This window comes from Thermobia domestica, chromosome 8 (genome assembly GCF_964235325.1).
Source record: "Thermobia domestica chromosome 8, izTheDome1.hap1.1, whole genome shotgun sequence".
Taxonomy (NCBI): Eukaryota; Metazoa; Arthropoda; class Insecta; order Zygentoma; family Lepismatidae; genus Thermobia; species Thermobia domestica.
The window spans coordinates 158,732,025-158,746,827 of record NC_137461.1 but is presented as its reverse complement, the minus strand read 5'-3'; the positions used below and the strand labels follow the sequence as shown (position 1 = coordinate 158,746,827).

At 31.0% G+C, this 14,803-nt stretch overlaps 1 protein-coding gene across 2 annotated transcripts in view; it reads right to left on the bottom strand.

Annotated features, from left to right (window-relative positions):
- Nucleotides 1-842: 842 nt before the first annotated feature.
- LOC145693308 (retinol-binding protein pinta-like) overlaps nucleotides 843-14,803 on the bottom strand; it is a 53,824-nt gene continuing 39,863 nt past the window's right edge. Inside the window, exons 5-7 of one of the 2 annotated variants that reach the window (XM_081769172.1) lie at nucleotides 11,033-11,143; nucleotides 6,628-6,733; nucleotides 843-1,111 (exon numbers count right to left, since the gene is read on the bottom strand). In XM_081769172.1, coding sequence (XP_081625298.1) covers nucleotides 960-1,111; nucleotides 6,628-6,733; nucleotides 11,033-11,143 — 369 coding nt within the window. In that variant the 3' untranslated portion in view covers nucleotides 843-959. The remainder of the gene's footprint in view (nucleotides 1,112-6,627; nucleotides 6,734-11,032; nucleotides 11,144-14,803) is intronic. The other variant, XM_081769173.1, reaches the window with a different exon arrangement.

Here is a 14,803-nt window from a genome sequence, read left to right as displayed (position 1 = left end):
CAGTTTCTTATCTTTTTCAGTAGGTTTAAGCGCCTGGAATAATTTAAATCGGTATGGATAAAATTTCGAACGTTTTCGCCGAATCTTCCACACTGTTGTCTGTTTCAAGTTCAATTCTTTGCTTGCAAGAATCGTTAATTTTTGTGGGCCTCTGGCGAAAGTTGCACACGCACGGTCAACTGTTTCCTCATCAACTCCTGCCCAGCCTGTCGATTTCTTCTTGTAGCTACACTCACTTTCTGTAAATTTTCTATACCACTTCCAAATTTTCTGTACCGCCCAATGCTTGGGATCTAACTCAAATTTCGTTCTGAAACTTCCTTAAACAGCAATCACAGACTGTTTAACACGAAATTATTATTCTTCTTGTTCACCTCAACCATAGGTTGGTGGGCAACATGGAAATTTTAAAACTTTTCTCTCGCTTGGGAGAGCTGTTTTATCTTCTAAAACAACATGGAATGAAATTCTAGAACAAAATATTCTGTCTTTGTTTCCTGTCGATTTACTGCTACTCTAGCGGTAAAAAGCGAAATTAAACCAGCTTTGCCAGTTACTAAACTTTTTGAGCTTTTCTTTCGTTTAACGTAAGTTGCATGTAATTGTTTATAAATAAACATGAGTTATTAAACAACTTTGAAAACGGGAAAATCATTCACAATAGCCATATATACCCATTTATATATATATATATATATATATATATATATATATATATATATATATATATATATATATATATATATATATATATGTATCAGGAAACATTAATCACATATTATGTTGGAAATTGAAATTGAATGTTAGGAATTGAATATAATTTTTTGATTGATTGAATAATGTCAGCTATAAAATAATTTTATTGAGTTAAATATGTATATAAAAATAACAGTTTCTAATGTATTACACAAAGTTTATTATAATTATGTTTGCACAAACTTGTACTTATTCAAAATAATTTAATCTATTGCCAATCTTCTAAAACTTCCTTCCATTCCGAACATTTCATCGAAAGTTTTTGGCCTTCCTGGTCGTTTGGATTCATTTGATTTCTTCCTTCCAATTTCCAATATGTAATCCCTATGGTCTTTAACAAACGCTAAAGAGTTCTCTGCGAAAACGGAGAAGAGTTTATTTCACAAAAATAATTTAAGAAATATTTGCTTATAATCTACAACTCACTTTTCAAACTTCGAAGTTATATATAAATTATACAAAATAATTTCTGTTTAAATTAGTTATACTGCGTAATGTCAATTTCATATACAGGTACTATCTTTTACTTCTTTAACATAATATTAAGAAAGAAGAAGGAAATTAGCATATCATGACAACAAATACCAACATGAACAAAATATGTTTAATTTTGTGTATAGTATCTATGATACTTAAGAACTTGTATGTATGGAATTACACTACAGGTGACATTATGAACTTCAGCTAATTTCACTTAATTATAATGGGAGTATATTGCTTTGTTCAGGAAATATATTGATTTATTTTGTTAGTAGCTATCCATTTTAACATTATTTAAATCTAGCCCTGAAAGGGTTAACTTTTTGTTATTAGAGTTTTAACAAAGTTATTTGATTAAACATGAAAATATGAATAGTTTTGGCGTGAATGATAACTATTAATAATCGATTCACAAGCAGTAAAATAAGTTCTAAGAGAATAGGTCGAAGAGAATATTAACGTCAGAAATAAAGCTTAAGATTGAAAATAAGTATTTTGGAAAATTTTGAAAAGATTCTATAAATTTATAAGTTGGATTTTATGGCTTTGTATTTTAAAATTATATTTATTTTCTTATTTTTTAAATTCAAATTGCTCACAGAGTTCTTATGTTACAATAACATCAATAGTAGTTTAAGGAAAATATAGAGGTTTTATCCTATTCTTAAATGATTCTGAACTTGTAAAAGACAATGGCTATGCTCTATTTAATTCACTAAATACAACATGATTGTGTAATGATAAACAAAGAAATGATCATAATTGTTTAAGGTGATACATATAGACATGAATGTAACGTGTATAACCAAGAGCTAACTGATAGGGACATAACATAAATAGATGTAAGAATGATGTGTAGTGAGAAGCTGTTATGAGCTAAATCAAGATACATTGTGTTAACAATGTGGATACTGAGCCAGAAGACGCAATCTTATATAGTGTTTTTGTGATTAGTTCCTAATTATGGAAAATCACTTGCATATAGAAACTGTGTAGAATTGGCTAGTCAAATTCGGCTTATTTAATTTGTAAGTAGCTAAGATCCACGTTAAAGATTGGATTATGGTAAGTGAAGGGTGCTGAGGTCTCAATTTGTAATAGTCTTTTACAGACCTAATCTGCAACAGATGTAGTCACTGTTTAATATTTAGATTGATAGTATTCAAGTATATTTTCCATATCAAATGTATACCAAAAGTAAGACAAATTTTAAGCTGTTTTATTACAACACATTCTCTGCATTAGTCTTTATCTTGTTGTGAAATCAACGAATGAACCCTGGTACAAATAGGAAAATAATATCTTGCTAGAAGGCAGAATTTCCAACATAAAAAAGTATTATTGTTCTGTAATTATAAAAAAAAATATCTCCCGTTCAAATTGCATTACTTATATTTAGAAACTAAGTCAAGGTTAAGGACCAAATAATAATGAAACCGCTCCAAGAAGAACGTATATATACATTCGTACTATATAAGGATAAAATTTTACTGCATAGTCATTAGAAACTGTTCGGTTGAATCTTAGTTGCTTAACTGAAAAGTGAAATGAAATCTTCGAGTTTTACGTCCCACGGTTATGCCGGTTAGGCTAAAGGAGACGGTGATGATGAATAATGAATGAAATGGTGGAGTGAAGAAAGTGGGAGGTAACAGGAGAACCACGAGGAAACCCACGCACACGGTGTTTGTCCACTACAAAGTTCACTTGGCGGGGACTGGGATCGAACCCGGGACCCCAAGCAGCAGAGGTGAACGCTCTACCACTGAGCCACCGCGGCCCAGTTGCTTAACTGAGTGCATGAAGAAGATATCATGAGCAAAACGCCACGCTATCAGTATTTTAAGAGCCTTAAACAGTTCAAAGCAGCTGGTGGTAAAGGTACTATGCTTGAACGATCTTCCGACGGCTATGCCAGTACAATTCGTACTATAGTTTGTAAAAATCGTTCTTTAGCTGTCCAACAAGTGACGTCAATAAGTATTAGGTATTTGATAATTGTCTTGTGCATAAAAGATTCTGCGAAAGAATACTTGTATGTTGCAGCAAAAAAATGCTTATGTCTTGTCTCTCCGTTCACCTACAATTATGTGGAAAGCGTAAGGTATTCGTATCTAGTATCCACCCTATTTTCAGAACTCAGTCATTGCTCCTTATTAGCTTACTCGTTTCAAAATCAGTCAGGAAAATAAGATAGGGAACTAGCATCTTACGTAAGATGGGTTCTAGGTAAAATCTCAACGATAGAAGTTGAAAAGGGGTTTCTTCAAGAGAAATTACTACTATGCAGGTGAAGATACTCATAATAATGTAAAATGAGCAATAATTATTATTCACACTAAAAGTTCATTTGAAATATTTTTCTTATATGTATTTAACTCATATTGGAAATTATCCTTGGTCCTCAATTAATATTACGGAATGTGTAATTAAATCTAGCTGAACCGGTAGAATTGAAGAACAAAACTTACGGTTCGGAAAATATGTCAAATTTCCCGTTTCCATGTAATTTTTTAAGATAAATTAACACAAAACAAGTACAATATCGCTATATATTAAAAATCACGGTTATAAACTCAATAAACATGATATAATTTCGAATAAGATGAACGTACTAACAATTTGTGGTGTATTTGAAGCTAAAATACGAGAATAATATCTTTCATAATTGTGCTAAGTTATTAACATTCGAAAGAGAAGTTCGCCTTGAACGTATTTGCTTCTTATGTTATGGTAGTTAAAATTAACTAAACTATGTATAGACATCTGAAACAGAAAGAAAAACGTGAGTATGTTGAAAATTAACATTTCAACAAATTTTAATCGTATAGAGCGTGCAAACCTGTAACATAATTTTATTCACTTTTGTGGTCCACAAGTTAAAATTTGGCGATCAAAAAGTATTCTATATTGTTAGTATAGATCCATTGGTTTATTATTTATTTTGTTGATTATATTTTGTTATTTCTTCTTACCTAAAGGCAGATCCAAATCTCGTATTAACTTATACAAAATGCATTATATATGAATGCCTCACTCTCGTTTTCACTGAATGGAAAATACGGCAATGTTTTCACTTTTCAGACAGCAAAACTAAATAAAGTACTACATGAATATTTAAAGAATAACATGAGATTTTCAGACACATAGTACTATTGTTCCAATATCAATATAACTACACACCATAGCATATCATACGTCTTCAGAAAGTAACTGACCATTCGGAAGTATTTTGATAGTATAAGACAAAGGTTTCATACCTAGGAAAATGCACCATCAAAATTATATCCAAATCCATCCCACCCCGAGCTCTCTCCTCCCCACCACGAAGATGCTTTTGAGAAAATATTACTCTTGCAGCATTACACGAATTTACTGCTTCGCTGTTCACATTGGTCTTCCTGAAGGTAAGCATTTCAGTGAGATAAGCATTGCAAGAGTGTGCAATAAGCATTGCATATTGGTAAAAAGTGTTGTTATCATGTCATTTTAAAGACCTTAAAAGAGGTTTTTTTTTCCTTTGCTGTTTGCACGGGACGATAACACAATTTAGAATCACACTCTAACAAAATTGTTCGTTTCTTTTCTCTATGATACCGAAGACCCGATCACATATGATTTCTTTGTCCTGATACAGGAAACTTACGCTATATACTTTCGAAAATGTGTTAGACCTACACAATGTAATACCAGCAGATCGGAAAATTTTATTTTTATTTTTATATCCACAGGAATCTGACCATGCTATTAATCACTTGCCATTGTTCGTACCCCTACTATCACTATTCAGTCAGTAAACAATTTTTTACAATCCCCTTGATGTATGATCCTCATACCACACATGCATGTAAGACTACCCCGTACTATCATGGACACAGAGATTATAAATCCAGAGCTGTCTACTGTAAAACACAACACTCGTATTCAAAAGAGGAGTTGGTAAAGCTTGTTACAGATAGAAACCAATAACTAACGCATTATTATCATTAGCTTCATGAATATCGTTCTTCGTATTACCCTATACACTTTTAGCTTTCCGAAGATGGAGGTTATGTTATACATTAAATTATTTAACTTCATCATCAGTTTTAGCTGCTCCAATTTTCACGGTCCATGCATCATAATATTTACACGGGTTTAAGCATGGATGCCTGAAGTTTATGTTAAACTTCATGAATATGTCGAAAAACGTTCAAAATTAAAGTGGTTTATTTGTAGATAGAGGTGGTTACGACATGGAATCGAGGAACTGGCAGAAAGGTAGTTGCAAAGAGTCCAACATGAGGGGCTATACTTTTAATATTTACCTGCTTTCTTTGTACTATAATAAATATAGGTATGTTGTGTGCTAGCATATTGATACAATTACGACTCTTCTTTGTATTGGCATCTCTTGGACTTCCCAATTAACCCTCGAACTGCCAATAGGGTACTTTGTGCCCACCTCAGTATATTTCTTGTAATTACTCTTCTAATCGTTTCTTTAAAAAAAAATGTAAGAAAATATGTTATTGCTCAACATGTTTAGCTAAAGCGTATACCTTACGGTGGTTCAAATTGAACGTTAGTGTGTCTCATAAAATTAATTATTTTAAGTTGGTGGACACAAAGTTGGTAGTAGATGTGACTGATATTTAGTAGTGTTACTCCTAGAAGGTAGTATAATAAATAACAGTATCCCGCCTTTTCTGAATTTGGCGGTTAGTCTTATCCCGTGTACTGTTAATTTTGAGAGTTTCACGTTACTGTCTCACAAATTTGCTATTTTAAGTTGGTGAGCACAAAGTACTCTCCCGTTGGTTGGAAATGTGGCTGACACTTAGAAGTGTCACTCCTAGATGGCAGCATAATAAATAGCCGTTAGTCATCCTGTGTATTGCTCACTTTAGTCCCTGTAGATTGTTGAGAGAGTTTCTAATTTGTTTCTTTTGCAAGATAAATTTAATCTTAACAGGTGGGCACAAAATACCCCCCCCCCTTGGTAGTCCTTGTTACAAAAAGTACCTAGGTAGTGCGAGGGTTAATGATTTGGCGTGTCTCGTTGTCCTTGCCAAACTTGTTTATTTGATTACTGTACTAATCTAATCCCTTCTGAATTCTTTCACGATTCTGAGCACCATCCTCAGATTCTCTCAGCATAGCAGCCTTTTATAGAATCTTATTTTAGAAGCTCTCCCCCAAATTTCAATACAACAAGGTTTCTCTAACAAATATTATTGCAATTCTAAACATTTATGAAACATAAACAAAAGTTAATCTTCAAAATGATAGAAACACAACTCCATAAATTTTCATTGTCCAAAGTTTTTAAGATTTTTAATGTTTGAAGTTTTTAATGTTTTTAACTTTTTAATATCCAGCTGGTGTTCTAAGTTTTGAATTAAAATTTACCTGTCAGGATGCGTAAACTTTCAGAATTTCCTCCTAATTCCTTGGGAAGAAGATCTTTCGGAACAATTTTGTATAAATCTTCATATTCTTTTCCATACACCTTTAGCTACAATTGAATACAATATTAAATTAAATCATCTAAATATGCATAAAACATATAAAACGTTTGGAATAAAATTATCTGTACTTATAAATCGTACTGATCTTGAATACGAAAAGTCAAGTATGTTACACAAATTTCATTGAACTTTAAATACAACAACATTAATTGAGAATATAATATTCTCATAACATTAGCCACAAAAATAGCCGAATAATTAGACTTAACGTAGAAGTCTGTAAAATAGGATAATATTTATGAAATTGCATAAAGTAATGATGCAAGATAGAAACGAAACTCGCCATCATTATTCATGAACTAAACTACACGATTTAAGACAAAATTGTTGAAATGTAGCTTTGATCAAAATAGTAAAAAAAAAAAAAAAAAAATGCTACTTTTACATTAAATGCCATATATACCACAACAATTTAAAAAAAAGAACTATGAATCATCAAACAGAATAGGAAAGATGATTAACAATTGAAATCGATGATTGGTTATTCAACTTATGAAAGATAAGAGAATTCAGACGTTTTGTATCAATTATTACTCATTATACTAAATAATAACTAGTTTTATTTAGTAAAATGAATTTTTGACCTGTGGCAAGAATAATAGTGGAATTCAGCTCTTATTCTCAGAGGCATGGGCGGCGATTAGGGGGGGCAAAGGGGGGCAGTTGCCCCCGCACTTTTTTTAAGTAACCAATTAATGTATATAGTTTCATTTGGAAATGTAACGATTTTGTGTGTTACTGATTAATAGGAAAAAATGCTGCTATATAATATTTGCTGTTGCGTGAATATGTATTGGTTGTCTTCCCGTGGAGTAAAGAAAGCTACAGTAATTGCGTTTTAATCGCCACAGAAAATAACCCCAAAAAATAACCTATTGGAGCACAATTTCAGCATACTTTCATTTCTTCTTACAAGGGCTCGATATGTTAGTGAGCCGCTTTGAAGCTAATCGAAAGAACATTATGCAAAAAAGTAGGGCCTATTTCACAAGTTATTCTTTAATTGCACAAAAATTGACAGTTCCTAAAATGTCTTTTCTTCTTTCTAAAGTAACGAATATCGATTAAAAAGAGCGTGATAAGAAACAACTTCTACCTTTTCCATTGTTTTGTAGTGTAATATACGAGTGAAGTGTTGTGTTTAAGGATGTACGAGTGTATATACAATAAAATTTAGTAAATTGAACATAATTCTAGGTTTTAAGTTTATTTTGTATAACTGAAGTGTGGATTGTAAGTATTGTTGTGTTTTGATGTGTTCCAAGAAAGTGAAATCTGCACCTAATGGCAACGAACATATTTCAAGAAGTTGCAAAAGCAAATATTTCTTTAAATGTCGTAGCATATGCTTGTAGTATTTACTGTCTTTTTTTTTCTAAGAGTAATAACATACATTTAATATCATGTTCGGAATTAAATATTAAGTTTTTCGTTAATCCTCAGTTTCAATATAACTTTTGCAAAACAAGCATCATTATTCATTACTATGATTAATATTATCCTTTCTATTTATTTGTTTTGCAAATTTATTAAATAATCTGATCACACAATTTTCCAGACAGAATTTTAAGATGTTCATGAGCAAGGAATCAAATCTCTTCTTACACTTTCGTTGTTTAAGAGTACAAAGAGCTAGTATCTACTTGCGTTGTTCTTCTCAATTTACTTAATAAACTATTATATACGATATACGGTATTTTAACTGAAAATATAGTATCCTATTAGTTATACAACCTTTCGTCAAACAAAATGTTAGAAACAACCAGGAAAACTAACATTCATATACAAATATTCAGATCATGTCTTGCCCCCTCACTTTTAACGTCCAACCGCCGCCACTGCTCAGAGGAGACGTGTATAAAGTTTCGGTGGCTTTTAAACTTTTCTGTTTCTTTGTCTCTATGTCATTTGTTCGAAGTATCATTTGAAAAATTAAAGTTTTATTAAGAACTTAACCGAGACGTGAGATATCGCAAGAGCGACAAGTCTTTAACTCCTCAGTAAGTTATCGTAATCTCAAGTTTAAGAAAACAGTATGATTCTACAAGAATTACAGCTATAATTGCTATGTGTCTTAGAATTTCCGGAGTCGTACTGGAATCGACATCTGCATCCCGTAGTCCTGATAATAAATTTCGGGATGCATATTTGTCTCGGTTTTCGCCAAACAAGTGCAAAATAGTTTTGTTAAACTTCTCTCTGAACTTCATTGACTTATTGATAGTATTAGAAACAGGAAAACTGAAAATTTTCTACCTAGAGAAACAGGATCTTTATTGCGTACATTGTAAGAAGACTATATTAGAAAAGTAACATTTCACAAACAGTATGACAAGTTCTGTGACATGTATGTTGAAAGTGGGTTTCGAAAAATCCTAGTGAAGATCTTACTTCGCTATCCTGGGTTTGTTTGACGTCAAAAGACATTTCATGAGGATGTGCTTCAGCTAAATCATTATTGAGGGTTGTTTTAAAATTTCGACCATTCATATAGATTATATCCAGTATTTTAAGTAGCATGAACTGGTCGAAAAAGTATAATGCAAGACATCAATATGAAATTCCAGTTCAAATGATTTGTCTATGGAAGACGTTTCATAAGGAAGGAATCGATACTTCAACACTTTCTTTTGTGGTAGAATTCTCCTTTACTCTCCCGAAACCAATACTTTCGTGAAGTGTATGTTTTCAATTACAGATTAATTATGAATAGACGAAAGGAATGAACTGGACATCGACACCATTGAAGCATGTGTGATATTGAAGACCAATTTTATTGACTTTTAATTTATGTACAGTTTCACCATAAAATACTTAAAAGAGAAGAAACTACTTCAATAACTGGATGATTCAAGCAAGTAACCACACACATTCACCGAAAGCGATGAAAATAGATAAGGAAGCGAAACATTTCAATGATTATTTATTTATATAAATGCATCAAGTGTTTTATTAAATACTTTGTTTTAGATTTCATATTTACTGCATTAGTGCTAGCAAGGAATGCGACTTTTATTTTGTACATTTTAAAGATGAAAATATAGTGCCCCGAATTTTTAATTTTGAAATACAGCATTTCTAGATTACAATAGAGCTATAATAAGATTCATGCGTTAAATCCAGGTCAAGTTTCACGTTAGCCCTCTATAGCAGAATTTTTTGGGAGTTTCGTTACATGGATTTCCAATTAATTAATTAATTAATGAAGTATTCTCAATTGCAATTTCGAAGAGTATAATCATGATCTTTAAACTTCATATTGCGTTTTATCCAGAAATGAAGCAAATTAGGTAGTCGTATTTATTAATATTATTGAATCTTACAAAATGAAAATAATAAAACAAGAATAAAATAGAAGATAATAAATAATAGAATAAATGCAGCAAGTAGAATTGTAAATTTTAACTTTACTGTTCTTTTAAACTAAAATGATGAACAGAGTACGCATCCTCAGGAAAAACTTACTTCTAAAAGGTCATCAATATGTTGGCAGTCTTAAGAACTATCAATCGTAATAATATTTTTGTTGAAATTCAAGTAAAATTTGTTTTCATCTTTTACTGCTATATATGTTTTATGTTAAATTAACCATACGCGTTAGATACAAGTGGATAATGGTGAACAAGATAGTTAATGAAGATTAAAGGAGAAAGATAGAATATCTAGAAAAACAGTGAGCAATCCTGTCCACTACAAGCTCACGTTTGCAATAAAGCCCGAGAAGTAAGTAATCTACCATTTAATTAGTGCTTTCGCATTATGATGAATATATTAATCAGCTACAATAACGTACCCGCGATGATCGCGTAACATCAGTCACAAGACGCACAATATCTTCACCTACACACTTGTGTTTGTAACGTGCGTTATTTAGCTTTAGAGTCGGATCCAGACAGGAACTAGAAACAAACAACGTCTTTATTTAACTGTTTTACGTATGAATTAGATAATATTTTATATATATATATATATACGGAGTGATGAATGACTAGGTTCGTTTTAGTGATAGGGCACATTCGTTTGAACAGTCCCTTTCTACCAGAAAGGTTATATGAAATATGAACCTGTATTTTAATATGAGGTTCACACTGCCAATAGAATCAAATTCAGGTCTTACGCAAAAATATGTTAGTAAATAAATGAGCAATACTCTTGCTAAGAAAACGGGCTGTTCAATCATTTCTAGATCTTCCACGAACTTTTTTCTGTAGTATCATCTTTCCTTTTTGCTTGTAATGAAAATTAAATTCATTATTTTATTATTTTCTAGTGTTACAAATCCTTACCCTTTGTATAACCTTCTTCGTCAAAAGAGGAGTAATTAAATTTATTAATGAAGCTCCAATAGAATTGACGTTTAGTGCTATCAAATATTTAAATTGATCCGGGTAAGCCTGCTGCAATAAATAAATTCAAATTATTTTCGAAACATCCTATTATTAGATATAAAACAATACAAGTTACCGTACAATGATAATATTTGCTATATTGCATTTTCTTCATTGTAACATATCTAAATGAACCAAATGTTGCAAAACAGTCTATCAGAAAGTGTACTTAATAAACTTGATAAAATATTTGATTCATTTAGATATTTCTCAATACTCATAGTACAAAACATAAATTCACGATAGCAGATACAAGGGTATAGCTTAGTTGAATGCTGTCTGTATAAATACCATATATTAAAAGAAAATGAATAAAATATTTATTGACTGTTAGTAAAATTTAAAAAAATAGTTTATGTTACAAGTATCCTGTTTGATTTATTTACACTAACATTTTAAATTTAATTGCATTGCTCTACTTGCTTTACTGACTATGCAGCTATTTTAACATCTATACAATATAAAATGAAAAATTTTGATGTTTTAATTTTAATTTCAGGTTTTGATGAAACAGTATTTAAGAAATTCCAAAGTTTATCATTATAACCATATGACTATGTACGAGGAAATAAAAGAAAATAATAAGGTTTACATTGAATATTCTAATCCTTAAGCATTTTTGTTCGTTCCTCTCCTTGGTTTCAATTCATTGCAATGGAAAATAATTCTATACCTCATAGTTTTATTCTGGTTTTCAGATCCTAATATTAATTTTACTATGATCATTATGAGAGTTAATAACAGCTTCTAAGCGTACGATTTCTTTAAGTCGAAAATCTTTAAACAGTATAAACACAATAATGTTCTTCACTCTATCTTTCCATGTATCGTATCATCTTCATATGGGGAGACCAGGGGAAAACCAAGGGCTAGGCAACTCGGCGACTACCCGGGGCGCCACAATCAGGGGGCGGCAAAATGAGCATTAAAAAGTAAATTTTATAACGTGTTTTCTACTGACATTTTTGGTTTATATTCTTGTAAAGTAGCGTAAATTACATAATTTTTTCCATTCCACCATGGAAGAAGAGAGTTTCGTAGTACAAGGGGCCTGTAACACTGTTTATATTGCTGTGAGTAAAACACGTCTACTATGTGAAATGTATTTACTGATATTTCACGTTATTAGAATAGATTGTTATATAGTCGGATATATGGTAGAATGACTCTATATGTTATTGATATAACAAAATTTACAATGTATTAATAATCATATCACCACTAATAGTATTCAATAAATGCTGTTTGATTTTGTTTTTCTTTATACATATCGGTACATAAATAATAATAATAATGATAATAATAAAACACAATGTAACTGATACTGTATGTATATTTTAAGTATAAATATACCTATATTATGCATTTCAGTATTAATTTTTACTTTGAAAAAAAAGGTTTAAAATATTAAAACCACTGTAACAAAATGTAAAACATAGGCTAGGACTAGGGGGGCACAAAAGTCAGTTTGCCCAGGTAAAAATTTTGCCTTGATTATCCCTGGAGGAGACGGGTAGTTTCATTTCCACACTTTCATGAGTGCTTGTAATAAAAATAATTTGTTTAATTTTCTAATGAAAGAAAAATTTGCATCTAATATTAAAATGCAATACGCATTTTATGTAATATTCTTTATCAGGCAAGAGTAGCTAAATTTATTCGAGAAATTCAATAGGGTTGACGATTAATCATATTAAATATTTAAATTGCATGGAACTTGCTCCTATGAAACTTGCAACACGTGTTTAACGATATTTAATAAAGGGAATCGATCAGGCCAAGCGGTGTTGATATTCATCACTAGGGTAACCCAAAAGCATAAAAAGCATAATGGCATTTTACACATATGGTTGGTACTTTGAACATGGTTATGGTTGTCTAAGGGTCCAGAAGAAGCTAATTTTAAAAGCATAGTAAAGCATAATTTTAGGAAATAAAGCATAAAGTATAATTTAAAATTCTGTTTAACTGCAAGTTTCACATACTGTATTTTAATATTTTTTAAAACCAGTATTTACAATGCAAAATCTTTGAGAATATAACAATGCAACAATGAAAAGTTTGTTTTTATTTCTGTATACTTTCGGTGTAATCCTTTGAAATGGAGGAAAAGAAAGGAAAGAAGAAGAAAACTTCCCGCCAATAAGGAATAAACAATATTTTTTCTCTAAGTATAACTGCGCAGTTATGAATGATGATTTCAAATGTATAAAAAGTGCACAAGAACTTCACACTATATTGTTATGTATACCTCTTGAACTTGAACACTTTCTGTATTTTTATGGTATCATCTTTTACTTTCCATTTCTGTGTATATACATTTCTAAAGTACACACAAGTGATAAAAAAAAACTTACTCGAGTAAAGCATGTCTCTTTACTGTGCATTAAGTAGGAAGTTCATTAAATATGAAAGAAACTGGTTGCATAAAATATTAATAAATAGATCAAGATATTTAGAATATTTAATATATAGTAAATATTATACATTATACACAATTAATGTAAAACAATGATTGAAATTAACAATAAAGCATAATTTGGAAAAAATAAAGCATAATGAGGGTTGCTCTATTCATCACGATATTACTGACACTACATGATAACAGCAATAGCTGTATCTATTGGTGCATTTTAGTTTCGGAAGAATGTGGTATTAATAAGGAATAAATTTGTGCCATTGGATTGATCGGAACTCAATTCAGGTAAGGTTGAAGAGAAATTCAATGTTCAGAAGGTACGGTGCATTATTATACTGCACTGTATGAAGACCAAAGGCGAGCAGAATGTGTATTGTGCATGAAAATTGTGACATTGTGCTTGGAAACTTAGAGTCTTAATACTACAGCTCTAGTTGTAAGGCTTGAAAAAGGAGAAGCGAGGTGGCATTATTTTACAAATCTAACGTTTCGAAAGAGTAGTCCGAATTTCTTCCAAGTAATATTACGGTCTCAATTCTGTCCCTGGTAATAATGTTTATTACTTTTAGAATTTTAACATGTAAATAGTACGAAATAAATATTTAACAAAAACTGAGCAGTAACGAACGTAATATTAACAAATATCAACATAATACTAATATTAACAAAAATCTTATTAAAAATTCTTTTAGTTCTTGCTTCTTATGGAAAATTAGAAGATGATAAAGTGTGAAAATATATCTGAAATATTGGAGAACTAAACTATAGGTTCGTTAGCATCATAACAAACTACTGAAGTAAAGAAAAAAGAAAAAGAAAATAGAAAACCAGAATGTTGTACAGAAGCAAGAAAATTGAATGGAAAATACTGCATATATTAGAAGAATTATAATCCCTTGCACCAGAACGTAAGAGCTGAGGTAATGTATACATTTGCATGCTCTTGAGATTCAGAGGTTATTTCACTGCAATTGAGTCTGGAATTAGAAAGATATTTCAGTCGTTATATTGAAATTTACGTTGTAATTTCCTTGCCTCAAGATCATTTATCAAAATCGACAAAAGTGTTTTAATTTGTACGATACCAGTTACCTTTCCCTGGTGTTAGTACGTGAAATCAAAACATTTTGGGGTGCCTACTTTTGGTTTAGTGTCTAATATAACAACATTATTCCAAATTTTGAGTTCAACTCTTTGAAGATAGGGATTATAGTTGTCCAACCGTTTCTGATAAACCTTGGCCAAATTTT